The sequence below is a fragment of the Protopterus annectens genome, chromosome 15.part0 (assembly GCF_019279795.1).
Source record: "Protopterus annectens isolate FY-2018-M chromosome 15.part0, PAN1.0, whole genome shotgun sequence".
In the NCBI taxonomy this organism is placed as follows: Eukaryota; Metazoa; Chordata; order Ceratodontiformes; family Protopteridae; genus Protopterus; species Protopterus annectens.
Genome location: NC_056749.1, coordinates 696416461 through 696444261, shown reverse-complemented (window position 1 = coordinate 696444261; position 27801 = coordinate 696416461). Strand labels below are relative to the sequence as shown.

At 38.8% G+C, this 27801-nt stretch overlaps 1 protein-coding gene across 2 annotated transcripts in view; it reads right to left on the bottom strand.

The window, feature by feature from the left end:
• Window positions 1-27801, bottom strand: part of LOC122790015 (mitochondrial poly(A) polymerase) — an 894403-nt gene that overhangs the window by 477747 nt on the left and 388855 nt on the right. For both annotated transcript variants that reach the window (XM_044057550.1, XM_044057551.1), the window contains exon 2: window positions 4134-4300. In XM_044057550.1, coding sequence (XP_043913485.1) covers window positions 4134-4300 — 167 coding nt within the window. The remainder of the gene's footprint in view (window positions 1-4133; window positions 4301-27801) is intronic.

Here is a 27801-nt window from a genome sequence, read left to right as displayed (position 1 = left end):
GGAGACCAGTTTGGTATTTGCTTGCTTTCTTTCTCTTATGGGTATGACATCTGCTTCTCCACTGTCTGCCACTGATGTTTTGACATGACCCTTTCCTGTTTTGCAAATAGTTGGCAGGCAAATGCAATGCTAGGACAAACAGAACAGATATACAAGGCATACTTGTGCTCCTTCTGTGACAACCTGTTATTCCAGGGGTATGGATGTTGGCCAGTGACATGTTGTCAGTGCTGATACAGTAAGGTGGCAGCCTTTTATAAACTGGCAGTACACTGACCTTCAGATACCTGCTGTCCTGCTAGGCACCTCAGCTTCTTAACTTCTCAACTTCTTAGTGTCAGACATCTAGGCAAAGCTATAAGTAATTGGGGACAAATGCCTAAATATAGGGACCACTATTAACTATTGGCCTTACAAACCTACAAAGGTGATACAATAACAGGTTTTGCATTAACATGCATTTTTTCTGAAGGGCATGAAGTCTGAACCTACAATCTGTCATTATTTTCTGACTTGCCAGTGATTTGCCAGATAACCACAATGTCATGATAAACAGACCAAAAATATGATGCAAACCTCCGGACATTCTGCAAAAAGTCTGTACAGTTGAGAGGTATGCTAGGCACTGTGTAGATTACTCCAAGCTGTGTACTGTCCATATGTGTGGCTCCCTGTCCCTGACCTGTCCAGCTTCCCTGCAGTAATAGATATGGACATCTGGACAGTGTGTACAACTCCTACTGTAGATGTAGTTGACATGCAAAATAGGTGGCACTGCAGTTCTTGGAACATGGACCCTGTCAACCACAGTACTGTACCTAGCCCACTAAGACACAACAGCCAGGAGTATGTGCTGGCCACATCCTGACAGTATTAACCACACATATACATAGCTCACTGACCCCTGCATATTGTGGACATGCAACAAGTTATCAAGTTGATTCGGACAGCCCCGGGAATGTGTGCTCTGCTGCTAATACCCTACAAACATTAATGTCATTGCATTTCTATTGGGAACTTGGGTTTGTGTGTGTGTGTGTGGGGGGGCACACCTTTAAATTTAGGCTTTAAATTTTGGCTCCATTTAGCATAGTATTGTGCCTGTCTTGGAGAACACAGGCATATCACTGAAGACCACAGGTTAAGACTGTAAAGGCAGACATTTGGGTTTCAGATTTGTTACCTTTCATAGCCTTAATGCAACTGCAAGACCTGCTGTGATATCACTGTGCAAGTCTGTAGGGGAATATTTTCTCATTGTCCCCATTTGTGGGCCTTTGCCAGACATTTCTTTATGGTTTTCTATGGCTGACTTGCTGGGTAAGGCTGAGGAGTGAGTATGGGACCCCCACATTGACATCCATGCATGTGACCCATGACCCCCTAGTTAGTTAGCCCTCCCACATATACTGCAGTGAGATCTGTCACATAGGGGACTACTGCATACTCTGGGGAAGACATTGGGCAGACATTTCCTGTTGTCTCACAAAGCTGTCAGTTGTCTGCTGCTATCCCAGTAGGCCTCCCCATTCCCTTGTATGCATGCAATACCATAGCTATGCTACTACAATATACTACTTCCTCCTCCAAGACCCCCTGGGCCTGTGGGGACCTTGGCAATGGTGGGGGGCTGTGTGGCCCTTCCCTGTGATGTTCCTGCCACAGCTGTTTCTGCAGGATCATATTGTGTAGCATAGCACATACTATGAACACGTGTGCATATGTTGCTGTAGAGTACTGCTGGGCTCCACCAGATATGCCAAGGCAGCGGAACCGTGACTTGAGCATCCCAAATACACACTATACAATGTTCCTGGTTTGTGCGTGTGCCTCACTGTGGCGTTCTTCTGTGTGTGTGTGTGTGTGTGTGTGTGTGTGTATATTTGATGGGTGTCATCATCCACGGCTCCAGTGCATAGCCAGCATCCCCCACCAGATGGCCATGCAGGATGTTAACCCTGGCAAATGCCTGGTACAGCTGTGAGGCATGCCAGATGTGGGAGTCATGATAACTACCAGGATTGCCAGCACACACATTCATGATGATGTCCTGGGCTTTGCACTCTACCTGGCAGTTGGAGTGATAGCCCTTGTGCTTGACATAGACTCTACCCTCTTCACCGGGTGGTGCCATGATGTGGATGTGAGTGCAGTCTATGACACCCAGTACTTTTGGGTAGTCTTCTACAACGTGGAAGAGACACATATTGCTGTTCCTCTCCTCAGGGGTGCTGGAGAAATAAATGTGCTCACCAGCATGTGTTCTCATGGCATCCAGGAACTGGTGGAGCACCCTGGATGCAGATGCCTGTGAGACCCCCATGATGCTCTCAGTAGGTCTTTGGAAAGTACCTGTAGCCACTATTCTTAAGGCTACACATACCTTTGTTTCAAATGGGATGGGTTCCCCTCTGTTGGCTCTGGGTCTGAGGTGTGGCTGGCACAGCTCGATGACTTGCTGTAGTATGTCCCTGTCCACCCTTTTGCGCTCCACTATCTCCAGCTCATGTAGCCCCTGAAAGGTTACCCTGGGTCTGAACACTCTCTCCTCTTGGGTCTGGGACGGTTGTCAACATCATTCTCATCACTGCCCTCAGTCTATAGCATATACAGATGTAGCAAAGCAGCAGCAGCCCCAAATATTTTGTCTGTTAAAATTCCCAAGTGTGTACACCAATGGTACCGGGTTTGTGGGAAAAAAACAGACTGAAAGGTGTTTGCATACTTTATACTGGTGTGCTGCAGATGCTGCCTGTGTGACTGGATGACTAGGATACATTTCACCTGCCAGCTATTTTATCGAGGGGTTTGAATGGGCCATTGTGAGTGGCAGAGCCCGTATTACTGATTTGTAGTTCATTACCTTTATTCTGCTATTTCTATTTTTCTGTCGCTCTGTTTCTGCTGTGTTTAAGCCCCATGGCGCTCCAAGCAAACTGTTTCAGCAAGGGTAAACATTGCTGAGCAGAAAGGGCCCTCCACTGGACATGAACATGCTCATCAGTTCTTGAAGGAGCTAAGCAGCCTCAGACACACCCCTTGCTTAGCTGAGCACAAATAGGAGCCGCAGGGCTCCAATGTGCTTACACCAAGGATGACACACCCATTTTTCACGTCAGCTGCTTTTTCTGCTTACACCACCACATTATAGCTCCTACAAGGTTAAGTGCATGCGGACATGGTCTCCCATTTTAGTATTAAATAAATGTAACTCATTTGCATACCCCACTGCCTTAGACCCTAGTTACACCACTACACCGGAGCCCATGTCCTTAGCTACCATTACCTGTTACTGTTATGAGTCTGCCTACTGCCCCTTATAATGGCAAAATTCATCTTTCACATAAAATTGTCTTTTTACATTTTTTTTTAATTTGCTGCACGATCTCGTTTGCGTGTCGCTGCGCTCTGCTTAAATGGCCAAAATCAGCCAAAAAAAATAAAGTTGATTTTTATAATTTTGAAACACTTTTGCATGTCACTGGCAAGATTTCTGGCTATTGGCATGCCAAACACACATAATTCATGCTTTTACTTTGAGTTGTCATTCCCCCGTTTTGATTTTTGCAGAAATGTACACAGTTAGTAACTGAATACATTTCTGCAGAGGACACGGCTGCAACACAGATGCCTGTCCGCTTGCTGAATCACTAATTCACCTCATTTGCATGGTTTACACCAGCAAATGAGATTATTAGCATTATTCCATGGTGTCCGTGTTGGAACAGTGCTGGGAGGCTCATGCATGCCCCCAGCCTTGTTTACTGGATCGCACAGGCTCAGAACTCAGCGTTCGAGCTGTGCCACTATTCTTACAAAGAGTTTAGTTCCATGTAAGCTTTAATGAATCATGGGGATGCTCTGTTAGGTTTTAACTGTTTTCGCAATGATTATAAAATACAAAACTATACTGCCAAACTGCTGTTTACACATACAAACACAATAAGTGGTGCATTTAAATACAATATACTGAGCTCTGAGACTGTTAAATGTTCAGATTGCATTTTCCAATATATATATATATATATATATATATATATATATATATATATATATATATATATTTTTTTTTTTTTCTTTTCATATAAAAATGTACTTATGGTGTTACTGTTTGGATCCTCTTTTCTACTTACATATGTTTCATAGAAAAAGTACTTCTTAACTGTCCCATAACGCGATAAGTATTTGATAAACTTCTTCTCATTGACTCCCTTTGGACAGTTAATTAAAACAGTCCTAGATGCTTCCTCTTGCCTTTCTGTTTGCAATGAAGCAAATGTTTGCATTTGTCTGGCAGTATCTGTTTAGGAAACAAAAATATATTTATATTTTTAGAGCATAACTTGTTCTCTCAACAAATAACTTCTAATCAAAAACTAAAACATTTGACAAAGATTTTACAATGGTCAGATTATAACCAATCACCTTGTATACTACTGTAATATTTCTCACTAAAATAACCATCTTGATGCTTTTTACACTCGTACTTGCAAATAAGCAGCACTTTCAAAACCTAATTCTAGTTTATTCCTAATGCAGATATGGCATGTTTTACCCTGCCAGATACAGAAATTCACCTTACCAGCTGATCACTGAGAGAGTTCTCCACATTATGTGGAATACTTGGGTGCCTATGAGACTTGTCTTGAAAATTCCCACTGTTAGATTTTATGAATATAAATCTGAAATTAATTATGTTGTAAATATGCTGAAAGAAAAGGCTTGCTTAAATGCAGAAACAAAGTTTAAGTAAAATGTGATCAGCAGTCATACTAAATGACCATGGCCTGGAAAAGGAATCTGCTGAATGGACATTATTCCCTTACAGACTCAAAGCAGGATATGTATGCAAGAACAAAAATGCAAAATCTGCTTTTAAAGAACAATGACATGTTTTTCTGCATGGAAAATCAGGATATGACATAAGAACAGATGTACTTTTATACAAAGATCCAAATAAAATACAGGATGTTCACACTGTCAGAAAAGCTGATCTCTGACAATGTGTTTTCTCAAAAATATGTAGTGCTTCATAAAAAACAGGATATGCTTATCAGCATTGACATAAGAACACATGTTTCTATACACAGATTCAAATAGAATACAGGACAATGTGTTTCCTCAAAAATATGTTTTTCTACATGGACATCAGGACACTGTTACAGGATATTCACACTGTCAGAAAAGCTGGTCTCTTACAAGACATTGTTAAACAAGGAAGTTTAGTATTGTTTCTACAGGATAAGCAATTCTCCAAAATATGTTTAAAAAGAGTATATAAAGAGCTGTATAAATCCAGTTGTTTAGGGATATGGTAGGAACACATTTGGTGTTCTGAGGTAAATGTTATATCTCTCACATCATCTGTACTATATGAGAAGTAAAGTTGGAACAGTACTTTTAAGCTGCAACGTGGTTTCGTTTGATTTATTATAAAAAGTTATTTGTTACTGCTCTTTAAAGTTGATGCTGCAAAGTATATTCTCTCAACAGTGTATATTCTGCAAGTTTCTGTATGCAACAGACTGTGAATGCAAATATAATCAGACTTTGAATTTTAGCAAGAATCCATCCAGGCAAGAAGCAAGTAAGAGACATATAATATTTTTTCAATGGCGAGGCAGCTGAGTGACTAGCTCCATATAATTTTTCAATGGCAAGCTAGTCTGCATTTGAACCTACAATCTGCATTCAAACACAGAAGGAGTGATGGTAAGCCCTGCAGAGGGTCACTTCAGTTAAATTGCAGTAACTAACATTTGTACGTATGTGTCAATTCTGAACAGAAGTATTCCAGATTATGCAGCTTGCAGTAGTAAAGTTTTTTTAGACGTCTACAATCCGGAGTGAGACTAGTTCAAGAAATTCGCAGTGCCATAAATTCTTCAAGAAAAGGGGATATCCACTAGCCCATCAGTCCACTGCCTGTTGTGCTTTCCCAGCTTCTCAAGTGACTTTGAAAAATTTCCAGCCATCTGCAATAGCAGCCTGATCACCTGTTTTCTTGCTAACTGGTAAGACTTTTTCCTGTGTCACATATTTAGTGTGGATGATGTTAAAACAGTTTGTATATTCTTAAGAGAGTTTTTATATTCTTAAGACAGTTTGTATATTCATATATTGTTTCTGTATTCCTAGACAGGTTGTATATTACTAGATAGTATGGATATTATTTATAATTCATGCAGGAGTAAACCAAACTTTAGTAAATTGCTATGTTGGTATACACAGCACATTAGTAAATGTAAAACCTTATTAGGGCAGGTTGATAGTAAGGCATTATGCAAATGTATTACAATATTTGACTGGTATCTCAAAGAAAATCATGTGAAATATGACAAATGTTTATTGTGTGCTTCAACAAAACTGCATTTTGTGTATTATGCCATAAAATAATATTGCATCATATTGCTAAAAAAATAGACTGTAAAGACAGATCTGAAGAATTAACTAAGGGTAAAGTGTTTCCATTACATTCTGATGTTGAACAGTTATGTCCTGTCACCACATGTGAGTCAAATCAGTTACTGATAGAACCCTAGTACATTTTGTTACAAAGGAATGTAGTAAACTTCTAAACGACAGACACAATGAGTTCAGGAAGCTTAGACAAGTTATACATACATCTTTTCAAAAGTGCATAGGAGTTTCAAATTCAGCAGAACAGCTTACTAAAGAATGTCAGAAAGACCATGCAACATCACAGGAAATTCAACAGAAGTTGCAGGGTAAAGAAAATAAATTAGCTGAACTGACAAAGACTGGGAACTTCCTACATACACAGTTAATCTGTGCAAAAGAAATATATTTTATAATATGTTTATGTTTTGAAAATGGTTAAACATACATGGTAGGATGGTAGGATCTGATGTCTGGACAAATCATTCTTAAATGTTTTACTTTCATTCAGTTAAAGCAAGACATCTATCAGTACTACAGTAAAGTAAAGCATATGAATGCCATTCATTAGCATAGTCAAAAGGTAAACAAAACTGTTCTAATGTATAAAATTAAATAAAAATAGATGAGTAAAAATTTAAAGTCACAAGACATGACATGCTTGTATAAAGATATACATATACAAGACAGACATGCATGTGTGTTCTTTTCATCTAGAGTACATATGTTACAATACACAAGAATAACAGGCAGACAACAGCAAATATAAATAATATAAATATAAATGTGTTGGTTAAACTAATATCTATTTTGTTTTTACAATTTGTTTATAATTATATAGTAACACCAAACAGTTAAAGTTCTGAATTTTAAAAATAAAATCACAGATGGCATTAGTCAAACAGTTTTGTAAAATTAATGGCAGGACAGTTAAATAGTTAAATAATTAAAAAAAAAATAAAAAATACTGAAATCCATGTAAGGTAATTGTAAAATGATGTCTATTTATGTTGTATAAATGCATAGTTATGCAAATCACAATCACATTAAAGGAAAAATGCCAAAAGAATTAACTATAGTTTACAGAGTATGAAATGTGAGCTCAGACCTTCCTAGACTGGATGAATAGTTACAGGAAATGCTGGAAAGATAAGATAAACAACAAGACTGATTGCCAGATAAGTAGCTTGAGTTTTTCTAACGCATCATTGTTATTAAAACATCATTGTTAAAATGTTTACAGGCAACACTGTTTAGTAATTGTCATAAAATGCCACAATTGTGCATAGATGTCACTGATAATCTGTTTGCAAGTAAATGTTAAAAGGACAAAAAAAAACTCAGTTGTATCAAGTACAGCCAGCAAATGGGCTATAGTATATATACAGTTCAAATCAATTGTGCAGGAGAATGTAAATGCCTACTAGTGGTAGTAAACAGCAAAAGCTTTATAAAAAGTTATCAAGTCAGACAAAAGTTCATAATTTGATAAAATAAATGTATGACCATAGTGTTGGGCTGACATACATTCTATTCTTGCAGCGTGGGGCAGGTAAACAGTGCTGCAGTACTACAGGGGGAGGGGTACTTTCTCAGTTTTACACTGACTGTATAAGAGGGAGGGGCACGTTCTCAGTTTTACACTGACTGTATAAACAGACTGTGACAAGGGTCTGAAATAAAGCTACATAAAAATAAATAATAAGGGTCTAAAATAAAGTTACAGGAAAAAATATCTCATTCCTTCTTGACAATACTCTTTTAGGGAGAGGAAAAAACAGGTATTAGTGTATTAGAAATACTGGTAAACTGGATTAAACCTGACAGAATAAGATATTTTACAAGTTGTTAATAGCTATCATAATGGTTATTATTTTATTGTTTAGAAAAAACAAGAGATGATTTAAAATTGCTTTATTAAAGCTATACAAGAGAGAATAAAGATATGCAAAATACATATGTTTCTAATAGCAAGAATGGTCACTATTTTTAATATGTTTTTGGCAAAACAATGTTGGTATAAAAAGCATGAATATTTTTAATAATTGTTGAGTATGTAGTTTAAAATAACAGGACATATGAATTTGGTATCAATTCCACTAGATATTTCTAAAGAGACAAACATTTTCCAAGATTTTGCTTAATATTAATGTTATTAAATTTGTAAGATTAGACTAAATGTACTTTATAGTCATTGTATGTACAAATGCAGAAGAATTCAGTACAAATGAGATTAATGTCTAGTAATAAATATGTGTGAAAACCATATTTAATAAAAAATGGGTCCAGGGTACCTACTAGATTGAAATGCATGAATAGCAAACAGTCTGTGTAAATACATACTGTACAGGATACATCGTAATAAGTTCAAAAGTAATTTGTCAAGTTGTAATATCATTGGTTTTACCACAGTAAAATAACTGCTTTCAAATATTTATTATCTAAGCCCAGTTCAGTACTTTATCAAGATGTTAATGGGCAGTTCAAAGACATGACCACAATGTTATGGTTAAAATGACATTGAAATTGTGTGTTTTCAGCAGTGTATTGCAGTAGCACATGGTTACAGTCTCTTATAGTTGGTTCAACAGTTGCAAAGAGTTAATGAAACAGTTCTAAGTCATAAATTAAATTCTGTGATTGCAAAAGAATAAATTGATCAAGTTAAAAAAATAAATAAATAATAACATTAAAGCAGACACAGTTCATAACTGATAAAATATGTTCACAGAATGGTCTGCAAAAGAAAAAGTTGTTAAATACATTCAGTTTTGGTAGTAATACTTAATATCATTGTATTAACTATGTAAAATTGCATTTTGATTTGTTGTATCAAACTAAAGGTTTGTTTCTTAATGTATTTTCTATATAAAATGTTTTGAGTATGTTTAAAAACAGAGGGAATTGTTAGATTTTATGAATATAAATCTGAAATTAATTATGTTGTAAATATGCTGAAAGAAAAGGCTTGCTTAAATGCAGAAACAAAGTTTAAGTAAAATGTGATCAGCAGTCATACTAAATGACCATGGCCTGGAAAAGGAATCTGCTGAATGGACATTATTCCCTTACAGACTCAAAGCAGGATATGTATGCAAGAACAAAAATGCAAAATCTGCTTTTAAAGAACAATGACATGTTTTTCTGCATGGAAAATCAGGATATGACATAAGAACAGATGTACTTTTATACAAAGATCCAAATAAAATACAGGATGTTCACACTGTCAGAAAAGCTGATCTCTGACAATGTGTTTTCTCAAAAATATGTTTTTCTTCATAAAAAACAGGATATGCTTATCAGCATTGACATAAGAACACATGTTTCTATACACAGATTCAAATAGAATACAGGACAATGTGTTTCCTCAAAAATATGTTTTTCTACATGGACATCAGGACACTGTTAGAGGATATTCACACTGTCAGAAAAGCTGGTCTCTTACAAGACATTGTTAAACAAGGAAGTTTAGTATTGTTTCTACAGGATAAGCAATTCTCCAAAATATGTTTAAAAAGAGTATATAAAGAGCTGTATAAATCCAGTTGTTTAGGGATATGGTAGGAACACATTTGGTGTTCTGAGGTAAATGTTATATCTCTCACATCATCTGTACTATATGAGAAGTAAAGTTGGAACAGTACTTTTAAGCTGCAACGTGGTTTCGTTTGATTTATTATAAAAAGTTATTTGTTACTGCTCTTTAAAGTTGATGCTGCAAAGTATATTCTCTCATCAGTGTATATTCTGCAAGTTTCTGTATGCAACAGACTGTGAATGCAAATATAATCAGACTTTGAATTTTAGCAAGAATCCATCCAGGCAAGAAGCAAGTAAGAGACATATAATATTTTTTCACCCACATCTGAGTATTAAACCCCTTAAGCCCAGGTTAAACAACTTTGCACTGGGGCCAGAAATGAATAGGTGCCTCAGTCATCTCCAGTTCTTACTCGTAGTCAAACAGGAGATGCACTTATAAGAAAATACGCTTAAAATCATAAAGTAATATATTAAAAGTTAACTTACAGCAAACCCTAATGCCATGAAGACAGTATAATGTCTCGTGCAAAAGGATTAGAGGAAGGGAATAAGACATTTTGCAGGATGATATTTCATATATCAAATTATACAGAAAGTGCTCTCATATCTGGTATACTGTATTGTGTAGTATTCCAAACAGTACTCAAAATAACTACAAAGAAAGTGGATGGAGCACAAAAAGGAGAAGGATAACTCGAGGGCAGGAAGCCCAGAAGGACAATCCTGGTGAAGGATGGTCTACTGGAATGAAGGTCTCAACTACAGTACTTAGTTTAGACCACAATGGAGATCTCAGCTGGAATGCTTAGTACAGGTACGTGCCATCTCAAAGCCTTAATAACACCCATAGACAGATGTGCTGTAAACCACCAAGAGGTTCATAATGCAAACTGATTTTCTCTGAAACTTCTCTGCACCCCATGACATGATAATTTCTGTAGCTTTAGCACTCCATAATCTACATCACATAGCCTTGTCATAGTCTATTTACAACAAAAATGAAAGTTTTTTAACATATTCAAAACACATTTAACAATGCAACTTTACAGTCCATGGGCTCCTTTTAACTCTGGAGGAATCCATATAATTTGCTTGGCTTTTTCAATAATCTATCACAAATGGAGAATTGTTTATACTAAACATCTGGTCTTCCCTTTGAAAAACTTCTTGTATAACTTTATATCAAATTAATTTTGAAAAGGACATACCTCTCCACTGTTCAGATTTTTGCCTCATTTTTATTCTGTTCTTCATAAAATTTGTGGTTTTCTGGCAAATCACTGAGGACCAACATTATTAAAAACTGGCAGACATTTGAATTTCAGAATGAATATCCCCCAGAAAATGTATGCTAACTCAAACCTGTTATTCTAGCACATTTCCAAACTTAAGAGAAAAATATTTAAACTCTGTTCCTATTTTTGTCCCTTTGTTCCCCTATTATCTTTGACTTTATCCAAATTTCTTGCAGTAAATTGTTGGAGATAAAGAATCAGTAGTCCATCTCAAACTCTTGACTATCACAGTTCTCCACTTGCTTTCAACAGGACTGGTGGCACTTTTTAGACCTTTGACCAATACTATTTCTTCTACGCAAATGTCAACAAGTTTCGCTATACAGCTTCCACAAAGTACACAGGATCTAGACTCAGCAGCTTTACTAACAATTTCAACTTCAGGCTGCAGGCTTTCCAATGTCTTCTGAAGTTTTACTGTCTTCTCCTGTCTGTAGGTTTGATAATTTATGGTAGTTTACATCACAACAGAATTTCTCTCTCTGTTTTTTTCTCCTTTCGCTTACATTAAATGCATCTTAATGATGCTTACAGTTCCCATTCCTTTTAGTTCCTGCTAATCTCTTAAGTTCCCTTCCTAGAAGAATGAATCAGTGGCACTATATCATGTGTTACCCTGTATATGTTATTATTCTATTGGCAGACTTCCTAAGCCTACAAACAAATCGGCACAGTCATGCAGGATGCCACTGCAATGGTTCAATGAAGTATCTGAACGGTCTCTCTGACCATGTAAACAATCGTCAACAGAAACAGTTTATCTTTACAGTGGAAATCCTTTTCATCTACCTAGCTTCACACATACCCCACAGCTGAAATTATTAGTAGAATTCATATCTTTAAGTGCAACATCACTTGAAAAAGAAGACTGAATACTTTAATTTTCTACTAAAAAGTCAGGAGCTTCAAATCTTATGGTGCCACCCATTGGGCAGAATATGTTAAAGTTCAAAACATTTTCTCTTCAGTGCCAAACAGACTCAAAGGGCTAAAACTATATTCTGACAAAACATTCCACTCTACATCTTAATCCAATGTAAACTTCACTTTCTGCCATTAGTTATCTACCATTTTCCAACAATCTCTTATACTGTTAATTCACTGCCTCAGGTATGCTACACACTTGAAAGAATCAGGTCTTTTCACTTGCACAGTACCAATCAGACCTGTCTGTTGATACTGTTTTTCTCCAAACTTATGTTCAACAACATGACATTTCTTTTAAAGATACTAGTTTTTCCTTCTGCATACCACAGAAAAATGCAGTTTTCAAAAAGTACTGGTTTTGCCACTTTTCACACTCAAAGCCACTCCTGCCAAAAGTATGAAATAAATGTGTGCTATCAAGATTCCCCCCATTTTGGATTCTCTTCTCTGTTCAAGTATACTGCTTCATGGCTCTCATATCCATAATTTTATAATATATAAGTAACTTTATTTCTCACTTTTGACTTTCCACACTCATTCAATTTTACAGAAATTCTTTATCTCACCTAATTCTTTTACCTTTGCACAAGTAATTTCAATTGTTCTGCACATATCCTCAGCTTCTGGCAAGTGCAAGTTTGTTTCTCTTAAAAGCCTGTCCTTTGTTTCCTTATTTTCTACACCACATATTATTCTCCCTTTCTTTATGTAGAATCACGCAGCATACCATCTTCACAGCCTATGCTTCTGTTCTTCCACTTAGTAACATATGCATCCATACTTGCTACATGACCATGCGCTTCTGTAAAGAAAAATGTTCTAACAAATAAGCTCTTACTGTACAACAGACAATTAATCATGATTTCTCTGCATGTTGCTTTTTGTCTTACCTCGTCAAGAAAGGAAGAGAGAGAAATATCTTCATAGCTTCTTTCACAAGATACTTTTCAGACTGCTTCCTCCTCCACTCCATTGTTCCATCACTTTCTCTGCCTCTCTCCTCCACTGCATTCAATTCTTCTAGCATGTCCTTCTCCATTAGGTCATCTAGACTGGCCCAGAATGTTTATCGCCATTTTGTTTCAGAAGTATTTAATGTTGACCTGTCCCTACATTCCTTGCTCCTCCTCATCTTGCTCTCTTTTTAGGCAGCTGTGTGTCAACTCAATAATCTCCATCAATGTAAACAGGTGACTTACACCTGTCTATCAAGTCTCTCTCCAAATGCACATATTTCTCAGACACACTTCCTCTTCCCAAGGGGTGGAATGGTGACACAGCTTGGTCTAACTGCCAACTCTGTTGTGTCATTTACCACTGTAGCATCATGTACCTCCACACTTCTTATGATCTTATCACCACTGGTGCTCCCTCTTCTCCACTCCCAGGGACAGTTTACACCCCCCCTAATTGTACTCCTCATTGTTTTGGCATAAAACGTAATGGATTCTTCTCTAAAATTATTATAAACTGCCCTCCTTGCACCACAACGTTTATAAAACTGTTAGATGCATCATACAGCCTATATGGTCCTCTTACTTTACACACTATAGTACCAGACTTCTGCTGCTGTATCAGTTCCAAAAATCGTTTACCACCTCCCCATCACTAGCCTTCATCCACGCAGCCTGACACTGGATCAATTCTTTCATTTTGTAACTGTGTGCATCTTAATAATTAACTGCCTGCTCTTTGTATTTGGGCTGCAAGTTGCTTTCCTACCCTCTGTGCCCTATCGACTTGTGGAGTCAGAATGCCACTTTCATTGGTCAGTTCACTGACCTCTTGCTGCAGAAATTTTGTAACAGCTTCCTCCCTACACTCCTTCTGTTACTGCTATTATTCAACAGTTATACCTTTAGACTCCATTTCACAAGTTATTTATTCTTATACTCACGTCTTCTAACCTAGACTTCATCTCCAGTAATTCATATTAAGGGGAATGGTGAAAGAATGTGAGTGAATGGTGTTTATGGTGGTTAGAAAATGGAAGTATGGATTCAATGAGTTCTAGTCATCCCAGAGAGAACTGTAGGCTACAAAATTAAAATCAGAAAAGCAATTAAGTGTCAGAGACACTAAAGACTTTTGTATATCATTATTTAATTGTGAGAAGAGACCAGAGAAGAGAAATGAATACATGGGCAGCTGTGCACATGGGAACAAAGAAGGCGGCAACATATACAGGCTATTAGAAGCCGAACTGTAAAGCATTACTGAAGCCAGGTTGTACAAAGAAAAAATACATTTTATACATGCACACATATGAGATATATATATATATATATTTATATATACATATATATATGTATATATATAGATATATATATATACACACACACACACAAAAATGTGTCTGTAAAAATAAACATTTTTATACACACACACATATATATATATATATATATATACATACATATATACACACACATATATATATATATATATATATATATATATATATATATATATATATATATAAATATATATATATACATACACACACACACACACACACACACACACACACACACACACACACACACACACACACACACAAAGTATCTGTAAAAATCGCTACTCTCGGCCAGCATTTTTGCATAAGCATCACTTTACTGAGATGTGATCATGCTTAAGGAGGTAAAAAGTAAACATTCCAGCTTGGTCAGTGAGGAGCTGACATGCCTAATTAAGTCATAAAAATGGGTATGGAGAATATGAGGTAAAAGGTGGAGAATGTCGGAGAAGAGTGGGGTAAGAGGTGTGGCTTGAGTCCATTTTCTTTGTCTCATCCAAAGGTGGTAACCGTACTACTGTGACATGTTACATCATGCATTTCTCATCAGGGTAGGGTGCACTCCACTGAATGCATGAGCTTCAGAGAAAAATACTGAAATGTAATACAAGCAAGGATGAACAAAATCACAGGCCTGCACAGAAGGAACTCAGTGAAAGATCTAAACATCAGACACATTAGCAGCACTTTCTCTGAAGTAAGCAGAAGCAATTTCTATAGTTCGTCTTTGGCACAGAAGTTTAAGACTGTGTACTGTTACACCTAGACCATGAGACAGTACTGGGTACAGTCCCTAAAACCTCTATTTGTCCACTAGGTGACTCTCAGCATGCCACTTAAGACAATGGGCTTACCAGCCTAACAATCATTTACTTCCCTTACAAGAGAACAGAAGAAAGTAACCACAAGTTAGTAAACAAAGTGGCAAACAAGACCAGGGGTAAACAAATAAAAAATAGCTGGACATGCTCAAAAGCTCTTATGTGGAGTTATGCCCATGTAGATTTACAGAAAAGAAACATGTCAGCAATTCTTTTTTAAAGCACATCTTTAAAATGTAATCATCTGAATTTAGTAAAGTAACCTTTTCTGCTATTTTAGTTCACAAAATGATGAGTGAGTGACTAGCTATATAAAGTAGTCTTAAGGTATAGCAAGTACAAGTGCTGCATCTTCCTTCAAGTCACAGGCAGATTTTAGACTAGAAAACAGTCTACACTAAAAAAGAGTTGGGTTAGTAATGTGTCTAAGTCAATAACATCTCCCAAAAGGAAAAATTTGGATGGCAAAATCCTGTTAGGGTGAGTCATGAAACAATAGCAAAATAAAAAAAAAAACAAGTGAAATCCAGAGGCTCTGCCCTGATTTTAGGAATGGTTACACAAACAGGGAAGGCTGCACCCAATGAAAAAGAAATGCTGTTATAATTTTTTTTCCAAGATTTTGAGTCTCACCTTAACCAAAATCAGAACTCTCACCACTGCATACAAGTAAAAAGAAGAAAAAAAAAATTGCCAAGGACTGGCTTCTCACCTATCCAACTGTGTGAAAAGGCACAGACTACTGTATATTATCCTGAAAGCTCATGGACTAAACAGTTAAAATCTTGCTCGTTGCACAATGTACAAAAATATGCTGCTGTTTCAGCTCCCTAGGACCACCTCTGGTTAACAGTGATTTTCAGACTACTGATGTATTGTCTGCAATGCACTTAACTTCAGCAGTGGCACAGCTCACTTGGGAGAGTAGACAACAGTTTCAGGGAAATGCTGCAACACTGCCACTTTTCTAGCACCGTCTCTAGACCCACAGCGATGTCCAGGTTACTTTTGTGCAGCAAGAATACACAACTTCACCACTGGCAAAGCTTCAGTGGAGGAAGCAACTTAAAATTTACTGCTTTTCAAAATGCATGCCTTGCAGGATAGCTGAAACTGTCTGCTATACCTTTTCCAAAAGCCTCTAACAGCTCATGATAAATCAATGCATTTCTTTTGAATGCTGCAAAGATATCCGTTTTGTTTCTGCATATAAACTTTTACATTTCCACATCAGATTTCTTGATTTCTAGCCTTTCTATATGGAATATTTATTTGCTTCATTACATTCATCTGTCTCATTATTGCTCACACTACAATGTTAATGTAGGTTTATGAATGTATTTATTTACTCGTCACAGGTATATACTAGTATACTAGGCTAATAGCCACAAGTGACCTTACAAGCCTAGCCAAGTTTCCCAAATATATCCAGCAAGTTTTTTTTTTTTTTGGTGTCTTAGAGGTAATTTTTAGGGGATTTATTATAATGGATACATGTAAGCTAGAGGATGGCTGGTCACACATTTACAGGCTGCCTCTGTACATGAGACATACGTGACAGACCAGTGACAAATCTCTCCTTTCCAATCCACTGCTCTAGTTTATGCTTGAATATGGTTAGGGAAGAGCTCTGCTTCACCTGGATGGGAAATATGCTCCAGAGCTGGGGTATTTCTGAGGTACATACCTGTCCCTCCAACAAGTTCCTCTTATGTCACAGGCAAGGTTCAAGTCTCTGGACTTGATAATTCTGAAGCTGTTTGTTTTGAAGATATGCAAAAAATCCATAAGAGCAAAATCCAACCTGTAGGAGGCACAGTATAGGAATAACACTCTGAGGCAATCCTCACAGGACATGCTGTTTATGCCCTGTATTATTTTCCAGGAACCTCTGTGGACATTCCAGTTATGTACCTGGTGAGGCACATACTGAAAGAGGTGTTGTATTCAATGATAGACTGATGATGACTGAATACAACAGAACAATGACTTCCTTGGACCTGGATGCATACCCTTATTTATAGGTTGAGCAACACAGAATGACTTCCTTACTACCTTACAAACATACTGAAAAAGCCAGGTTACCTGCAGTATACATACATCCCCAAATCCTGACTACTGTGTCTACTCTTTGGAGTGAGTTATCAAGGAGGTAGTTTCCTGAGGTACTTTCCAAAGGGTACTATTATTCACTTCTCGGTGTTGAGTTTTAAACCATGGTTCTGTATCTGGTCTGTTGACTAGCGGGATCTGGACAGAGAGAAATTATTTAAAGAGGTAACCAAGGAAAAAGTTCCAGAAATGCATTCATAATATACAAGATACTGGAAGCGTATAAAAAGAGTACTGACAGGCACTACAACTGTTACGACTAGGATGATAAAAAGCATCATACATAGCACAATGCAAAGCAGGATAACAAACCTCAGAGAGACTAAAACCGGAGCTGCAACAACAGGTACATTTAAATAAAAAAAGAAAAGTCAAAAAGAAGGTAACTGGAATCATTCCATGGTGAACACACAAACATAAAGCAGAAACAATAAATAGTGCTGCTGTACAATAATTCAGCACATCTGAGGAATCTGAACATTTAATGTTATGGCTAAGTGAACTCGCACAACAGTAAGTGTTCATTACACCCACTGGTGCAGGTGCCTTTAGGCTATATGGGTTGATTAACAAACTATATCCAACCTGGGAGGAGGAGGGAAATGGATCCATGAGCCCCTGCAAAATCATCCTGGACATAGAGTCCAGTTTGCGATGCTTTTAAAAGTATGTACAGACAGCCATGTAGCTGCCCCTAGAATGATTCTAGCATCTATACCTTTCCAGTATACCACTGAAGATGACAAGACTCTAGTTGAATGTGCCTTGATACTGCCCGGAGTGGATTTGCCATGGTGGGAATAACAAAAAAATCATAGCAGAGAAAAATCATCTGGAAATTGTCTGTTTAGACACAGGATGTCCCTTTTTTACCCTTTGATTAAAAAATATATAGTTGGTCAGTTTTTCTAAAGGGCTTAGTTCTGTCAAGACAGTAGCTGACCTGCCTATGCATGTCTAGACTTTGCAGAATCCTTCCTCCCTTGTTTTAGGTTATGGGTAGTAAATTGGAAGAATGATGACTTGATTCAAAGTAAACTCTGAAATCATGCTGGGAATGAATGAGGAGTTTGTTCTTAGAGAGACCATATCTCTGAAAAATCAGATAGGGCTCACCTATCATAAGAGCTTGAAACTCAAGATACTCTTTTTACAAATGTCAGAGAAATGATAAATACAGTTTTCTAAATCAAGCACCTTAAATCAGCGTGATGATCAGGTCAAAAGATAACACAGTCAATTTCTCCAGCATACGGTTGAGATCTCAAAGAGGAGCAACCTGTCTACAAAGTCGTCTCAGGTGTAAAACTCCTTTCAGAAACTGTTTTCACAACAAACAGTGAAGAAAAGGGAGGTTCCAAGGGCAGACATGCTGAAATGGTCATAAGCTGAACCTTTAAAGAGGAATAAGAGACGCCAGAGAAAAGTAACTCACACAAATATTTGAGCACCAGTGGTACAAAATTCCTGAACTGCCTCTGGTTACTGGTTAGACACAAACTAAAAAAAAAAAAATCTCTTGCACTCACCAACATAGGATTTTCTAGTAGTGTGCTTTCTTGACTCCTTCAATACCCATTGCACATCCTCATGAAATAAGTGCCTAAAGCATGTTAAAACTGAATCCCCTGACTTCAATGAGTAGATTCAGTCTGTGAGGAAAGCTTGTGGTAACTGCCACTGAACAGATATATAAACCAATGCTGACTAGCCCAAAAAAAAAGGGGGGGGGGTCACCCTAATGATTTCGAGGTATCCTTTTGAATCTTCAGAATTACAGTGGATGTCAGCGGAAAGAGTAGAAACTTTTACAGGGATATTTCCTTCCAAGGGAATGAAAATGCACCTGTTCTCCAAGCCTACTTGCAAGGAGTCCTGGAATAAAATTTCTTTAGTGGGTTGTTTTGAAAGGAAGCAAACAGATCCATCAGTTCCTGGAAGACCGTCTCATTCAATTTCTCATTGTTAGGGTCTGTCCTGGTCCTGCTCAGTTTGTCTGCCACTGTGCTTTGCTCTAACAGAATACTAGATGTCAGAAGGGTTAATGAATGCTTAGGAGCCAACTCCTAAGCCAATAAAGCCAGCCTGCATAGGGAGTATGATCTTGTACCTCTCTGCTTACATATCCACATGACTGTGGTATCTGTAATCACTTGAAGAGTGAGCGTTTAAGGCATGGATTACAGCCAACATCTCCCAAGTTGATGCGCTTTGGTCTGTCTAAAGGCCTCCAGAGGAGGACTCGAAAGGCCTTGCACTTTTGCCCACATGGTAACTGCTCCCCAAGCCAAATCTGATTTATCTGTGGTCAAAGATTGCTTTGAGGTCTGAGGAGGGAAGAAAACACATGGGCTCTGTTGAATTTGTTGTCTCCACCAGTGCAGTTCCCTTTTTATAAAGCCCAGTACTAGAACTGATAAACAGAATGCAAATGCTGGGTCCATTGGACCTCTTGCATGTGTAACTCTTGCAGAATACTGAGATTGATTTGAGCAGCTCAGGAAAAAAATCCAGACTCGCTGGAGTCAAAAAAGCTTTTTGAACAGAAGCATCTATAAGGCAATCCAGAAACACAATTCTGTGAGACTGAGTCAAAGATGATTTTGCAATATTTATCTGGAAGTCCAGATTGTTCAAAACAGATATAACCCAAATTAAACACCCCTGACATCTGGGGTAAGCAAGCCACCTAAATAAGGAACGATGTGAATACCATTCAGCCTGCAATAAGCTATGACTGGTAGATACACCAAAAAGTAATGTACAGAACTGATAATCGAACCTAGAAGCACATAACTTTAGACATTTCCTGAAGTCTACTGCTATGGGAATGATGGGTAATAAGCATAATTTATTCTTAAGTACAGTTGTGTAAATTAACTAACCCAGAACAATAGATATTCAAATTCCATACTGCTGTGGTAGCCTATGGGTTCTGTCTTGCCCAAGACACAGCAACAGGCCAGCTTCCAAAAACTCTTGATCCTTCAACTCAGATCCACTCTGAATGACTACTGCCACCCCTAAAGAAACAAAAATCAGCAGCCAGAGTTGAAAATCTTCAGGACTTTCTTGCCTACTAAATAAATAGCATACTCATCCTGAACTAACCAAAAAGGAATATTCTCAATATATCACTAGGGAATGGTGGGTGGAAGCAGCTACTGCTGCAGTGAGGAACTCAAACATCTATTGTACTATTTTTATTATTACCACTGCTGAAGTAGCCTATGGGTAAAATACCATAACTTATCCAACCTGGGAGAAGGAAGAATATGGACCCAGGAACCCCTGGAGAATGGTCCTAGCAAAGGAAGCCCAGGATGTAAACAAAGAATCCAGTATTTACAGAGGACCACAGTCATTTTTAGAAAGTTTCTACAGTACATCCTTTTCCAATATGCCTATGCCATCAAAGAAGACAAGGCCACTGAGAGTGACTTTTAAGACTGCCAGGAAATAGTTTATTATGGGGAGTATAACAAAAGGCAAAACCCAAGCAACCAACTAGAAATTATATGAATGACACGAGTTGGCCTTTCTTAGTTCCAGCATAAGAAATAAATAGCAGATTATTTTTTTCTGAAGGATATGGCTCTTTCAAGTCAGTACCCGAGCTGCCTATGCATGTCCAGAGTGTGTGTAACATTTTCTTCATCATTCTTAGGGTTAGGATAGAACACTGGGATACTGACAGTCTGACTCAAAAAAATTCTGAAAGAACTATGGGCATGAGTGAGGGATTTTCTCTTCCAGAGACCGTATTCGAAATGTAGACTTGATAGAGTTTTTCCACCAAGAAAACTGGCAACTCAGATACTGATCTTGCAGATATCAGATCAAATAGAAAAAGTTACTCATGAAATGAATCTTAAATCTGCATGCTGCACAGCTTCAGATGGATATGTGTTTAACTTTTCCAGCAGAAAGTTAAGATCCCAGGAAGTAGCAACATGTTTGCAAGGTAATCTCAGGTGAAACACTTCTATTAGAAACTGTTTTGCAAAGAAAATGAGGAAAAGAGAAGGATCTATGGACAGACATACTGAACTGGCCACAAGACGCACCTTAAAGTAGTATGAAGGCCAGAGGCTAATAACTCACACCAATATTTAGGCATCACTGGTACAATCCCAGATACAGCCTTGGTTATTAGGTAGACACCAACTAAAAAAGTCTTCCAAATACTAAAATAAGATTTTCTAGTGGCAGGATTTACTGCCTCTTAAAACCTGGTGCCCATCTTCAAAAAGTGGTGCCTAAAATGTAGCACAATACAGGCAGATAATTTAGGAAGTAATAGACTGGCATGAGTCAAACTTCCCAGGATTGTGTGAGTAGATCCAGACAGTGAGCAAACCTGTGGTACTTGCCCTTGGCCAATTCCCCAAAAGGAGAACCAATATTGCCTGGGCCAAAAGGGATTTGACGCAAACATTTTTACAGAGTCCTTCTGACAATTCATAGGTTGTTAGGTTCATAGACGGTTACACTAGGCTAACGGCCCTAGAGCCCTTACAAGCCTACCCATATTTATCCCAAGCTGCCCCAATTATCGGTGGTTAGGTGAGTGAAGTTCACAGATGTTAAGAGTCTATGGTAGTTAATACTCACTTTCTCTGGTCAGGATGAACAAAGGTGCCACCCCAGGAGGTAATTTGGGGTCACCCATCCATTGATCTAGGCTGCATTTGAAGAGGGGTACGGAGGGGTTCAGTTTCACAGGAACTGGTAACTTGTTCCAGAGAAGTGGCAGTTTCTGAGAGATGTATCTCTTTCTCCAGCATGATCTTTTCATGTCAGAGGCTAGGTTAAGATCCCTGGAGTGAGTGACTCCCATGCACTTTGATTTATGAATATGTAACATCTCTATCAGGGCCGGGTCAGAGAATGCCCTGTAAGCCAGGCACAGGTCACCCCTTAGCAACCTGCAGGAGACAGAATACAGCGACAGGGATTTCAGTCTTTCTGTGTAAGACTTGTTCTGTGTACCCTGTAATTTCTTGGTGAGAAACCTCTTTGGTCTCTCAAGTTATTGCAGGTGTCTGGTCTGGTGATTTACCTCACCAGACACCTGCAATAACTTGAGAGACGAAAGAGGTTTCTCACCAAGACTTGTTTTGTGTACCCTGTAATTTCTTGGTGAGAAACCTCTTTGGTCTCTCAAGTTACTGCAGGTGTCTGGTGAGGTAAATTACTGGTCTGATGAGGGATGTGTATAATGGAATTACAATATCCTTAGATCTAGATGTGATATCTTTATTTATAAGATGTACCACATAGAAGGATTTCCAATTTCCTTACTGCTGTGGATACGCGATGGTCAAAGTTCAGATTGCTATCAACCTGAGTACTCAGATCATATACCACTGAGTCTACACTTGGGAGGTGCTGTCTATAATGTAGTTAGCAGGGATGTCATCTTTTCCAAAGGAAATAATTATGTATTTTTTAAATTTAGCTTTAATCCAAGGCTTTGGCACCAATCACTTGTCTGCGTTAACCCTGCTTGCAGTATAGTAACATTGTTGGTGGACTCACTGATTAATCCCAATTTGCAATCAGCGAACTTGGTCAGCCACATGCTGCCCAAGTTTGCCTGGATTTCTGAGAAATAAATTCTGAATAGTAAGAAGTCCAGCACAGAACCCTGTGGTATACCACTGGTGACCAGTCTTTTGCTAGAAGTGAAGTCACCCACTTTGAAGGTAAGTGTCCTGTCGGTGAACCAGTTGGCTACCCATCTAGTAATGTAGGGGTCAATTCCCAATTGGGTGAGTTTCTCTAAAATACCTGTCTGGGTGATTGTGTCAAGATAGGCGGTATGCACAGTCCTTCCCTCGTCCAGGGTCTTGGCGACTTTCTCAAAGAACTCAATCATGTTTAACAGACATAATCTATGTTTAATGAATCCAAACTGGGTTGGGTCCAGAGTCTGGAGATTACTTATGTCCTTGTTAATAATGTCCATAATGATTCTTTCCATGGCCTTGTAAATCAGGGTAGTCAAGCTTATGGATCTATAATTCCCAGGGTCGGTTGATGGTTTCCTTTGTGTAGAGGGATTACTGTTGCTGCCCTCTATTCTGCCAGAACATACCCAGTTCGCAGACTGTGGTTAAACAGGGATCCAAAGTGGGTCTGCTAGGTCATGTTTTAAGTTGTTTAAAAGGCAACCTGGGACATTGTCTGGTCCCACTGATGCTGCATTTTTGGCCTTGGAGAGTGCCAAGATGACATGCTCTCTTGAAATAACAGGCTGAGAAATGGTGGCAGGTATACTTTGAGGGATTACTGGAGGGGACAGGGGGTGAAGTTTGATCCAAATCTATCAGCTAGCAGGTTGGCTATTATGTCCAGCTAACTATGGGTGGTACCATCCACAACCAGTTTAGTGCACAGTCAGATATTCCCTTTTAGACTTCGCATGTAGTTAAAGAATGTCTTGTGATTATCCTTACCTCTGGGGCCTATTTTTGCTTTGTAATTAACATTGAAGGACTTAAAATCTCCAATTCGTTTGTTTAAGCTAGAGAGATATTTCTTCCTTTGCTGAGCCAGTTCCCTCTTGTTCTTGGATATTAGTTTCTTTCTCTTCTTAAATACCCTGTTTATACTTGAGGTCCACCACAGCGGCTTGTTTTTTTCAGCAAGACCTGTTTTTAATCCGGTCAGCTTCAGCCACTTCTATACAACTGATTAAGCGGTTATACAAGGCATTGATTTACACCTATGCATAGCAGTCTGCATTATCTGTGTTCTAGGGGGCTTTGAAACTTCTTATACCATCACTTAGTAGGATGCAATTTGTCTTTAAAAAATTCTTTAGCATTTTTGAACTTGATGGGATATCTGGTCCTATAATTACATTGAACGAGACTGATTCTGCACTAATCTTACCAAGGAGGACATCACACGGGGGTGGGAGGGTGCAATGCACTCCCATGTTAGTGAATACTATGTCCAGGCCATATGAGCCACTTGTAGGTATGCTGTTAGAGTACTTGCATTGACAAAGTCCAAGAAAATGCAGTTGTGTAAAAATCTTACCATAACAGTAGAGGTCCTTTCCTTCACTGTTGCAGTATTCTTTACATCCGAGATTCCCCGCCTTGGGTATCCCGACATCCGGCCAATATACAAAAGCCTACTGTTTCTTTAAGGTATGCCGTACAGCACACATATGCACTCCTCACGTAGCATAGGGCATAAAGATGATGTCTGAATGTACCATCCTCAGAAACTACAGCTCCAGTAGAAATGCCAGTCCAAGGAAAACCAAGAGGTAACCAGTACATACAGGAGGGAAATGGCCCAGGGGGAGGAGGGAGTGAATACTGCAACAGTGAAGGAAAGGACATCTACTCATATGATAAAATTTTACATAACTGTACTATGTCCTTCCATTCACTGGTTGCAGTATTCTTTACGTCTGTGACTGTGCCAAAGCTCAAGAAGAAACTTGGGAGGAGGAGATCACAGCAGAGCCTTCTAGCCAAGCCATGAATGATGGCCCTAGGAAAACCAGCTCTAGCTTTGGAGATTCCATCCAGCTTGAAGTGCTTAGTAAATGTATCCACAGAAGTTCAGGTAGCTGCCTCAAGAATAGAGTTAGTATCCAACCTCTTGAAAAAGTACTGGAAAAAGCCATAGCTCTAATAGAATGAGCCTTTATAGTAGAAGGAAGGCTCTTTCCACAAAAAGTATAACAAAAAGAAACAGCCTTTGAGATCCAAGAAGAAATAGTTTGCTTGGATACAACTAAACCTAGGGACCTGGGATGAAAAGAAAAACTGCTGATTAGATTTTCTAATAGACTTAGTCTTATCCAAATAAAATCTGAGTTGTCTATGCACACCCAAAGTATGCAGAACCCACTCAAAGGCAGATTGTGGAGAGTGAAAAAAGTAGGCAAATTAATAGACTGATTAAGTGACAGCTCATTGACCACCTTTGGCAAAAAAGAAGGATTTGTATGCAAGGACAGCCTGCCTTTATGAAAAAACAAAAAAGGAGGACAAGCTGCAAGGGCATGAAGCTCAGACACCCATCTGGCAGAAGTAGTAAGGGCCAACAAAAGAACAGTCTTCCAAGAGCAATGTTGCAAGGAGGATGAAGCACCAGGATCAAAAGGAGCCTAAGCCACCTTCTTCAAAATAAAATTAAGATCCCAGAGAGGAGAACAGGCTTCCTGGATGGCCTAATATGAAGGACACCTTTTAGGAATTGTTTAGTTTCAAATCTAGAAGCCAAAGGAGAAGATAACGGCAGACAGAGATTGTTGATAAGTGAGCCTTAACAGAAGAAGAGACCAAAACCAGCAGTGAGCAATTCACACAAATAAGACAGAACTAAAAGAAGATCCTCAGTAAGTGGGTCCAGGTTATGAGAGACAGCAAACAGAAAACCTCTTCCATTGGAATAAATAGGATTTCCTGGCCTCCTGCAGGACCCTAAGCACATTCACAGAAAAAAAGGTGCCTATGTGGAATCAAAATCTTATCATCCATGGTGTAACTTGAAGACTGGTCAGGTAGGAAAGGATGAGTAGTTCCACCCTGGGAGGTAACTTGTGATGACTGCCCTTGGCTAAATGCAGAAGAGGGAACCAATGCTGTCCCAGCCAAAAGGGAATCACCAACAAGATTTTTAGAGTGTCCTGTTAAATTTTGGACAGCACTTTTGGAATGAAAGGAAGGGGAGGGAATGCATACAGAAACATCCCCTTCAAAGAAAAAGAGAGGGTGTCCACCTTCCACACCAGAGGACCTGGGATTGTGGCACAAAATAGAGGAAGCTGTCTGTTCAGAGTGGAGGCAAATATATCTACTTGAGGAGTATCCCATGGGTGGACAATCTACAGAAACACACCCATGTGAAGCATCCATTCATAGGATTGAGTTAAGGACCTGCTCAGTGTCTGCCACAATGTTCTGACCTGAAAGAATGTAAACTGCCTTAAGAGAGTCAGTTGATACTGGACAGCAAGATCTCATACCAAGAGTGGCAGCTGGCAAAGAAGGTAAGATCTTGTTCTCCCCTAATGGTTTATATACCACATCACTGTGGTATTGTCTGTGAATATCTTGAGAGGTCCTGGGGAGAAAAGAGGATGAAAAGCCTGAAGAGCCAGCAGAAGGGCTCTCATCTCTAACACTGATGTGCTCCTTCTGTTGAAGAGGTGACTACACCCCCTGCACCTTTAAGAAGTGAAAACCTGCTCCCCATCCCACGTCTGAAGAATCTGTGAAAAGTTCCTAAGAGGGAAGAGGGGGGGTGAAAAGGAAGCCCTGGGTTTAAGGACAACTGTTGGATCCATCACTGAAGTTCCTTCTTGAGACAAGGTCAAAGAGGAACTACAAATTATAGAGCATGTGCATGTTAAAGCCAAACTAACTTCAGGAACCACTGTAACTTTTTCATGTGGAGTTTGGCCAGAGGGTGCACAGTAATGGTGGATGTCATAAAACCCAGAGCTCTCAGAAATTCCCTGGCTGTAATGGAGGCTAGAGGAGAAAGAGTTTGAAAAAAAGGAAATGAGAGTTAAGGCCTTGGGAGAAGGCAGGGATGGCAGCATAAGCACTGTCTGAATCCTGCAACCCAACCCAGAAAGATATGATCCTGAGAAAGAGTCAGAGAAGACTTTTTGAAGTTTATTGTGAATCCCAGTCTCTGAAGAAGAGAAATGGCAAAATGAAGATTTTTGTAACGGTATCTCTGGAGAGGAGGATTGAATCAGCAGGTCGTCCAAGTAAGGAAATACTGTACTTGGATTCCATGAAGTCTGCAAAAAGCAATCACAGGAGTGAGGCATTTGGTGAATACCCTTGGGGCAGTTGAAAGGCCAAAGGGCACGACAGAGAACTGAAAATGCCAGGAAGCAACATAGAAATGCAAAATCTTCCTGAAAAGGGGATGGATTGCAATACGGAGATAAGCATCATTGAGATCCAGAGACACCAGTAAGCCTGAGGAAGCAAAAGAAGGAACAGAGTCTGGGGAAGTTATTCCTGGGGAGACTGAAAAATGCCCATAAAAGGGGAGAGGATTTCCAAGCCATGAAATAAATACTCTTGATGAATAATGGACAGAACTCATGAATCCTGAGTTAATTGAAGTCAAACAGGAAGAAAGAGAGAAAGGTGAAGAGAAAGAGCAACGTGGCTGGGAAGGGATGGATAGTCAGACAGCACCTGTTTTTTGTGGAAAGGAAAACTTCTGAGTTCCTTAAGTCTGAGTAGCTCGCTTGTCACTCTTTTTGCCCTTAGGAAAAGGATGAGATTGAGTGTCGACAAAGGCAGGCTTATTAGGGATAGTTTCTCTGAAATTTAGGAACAGGAGACATATACACATGCTTGAGCTCCTCTAAGGCCCTTCCCTTACCCTGAAGGGACTTAAATAAACCAGC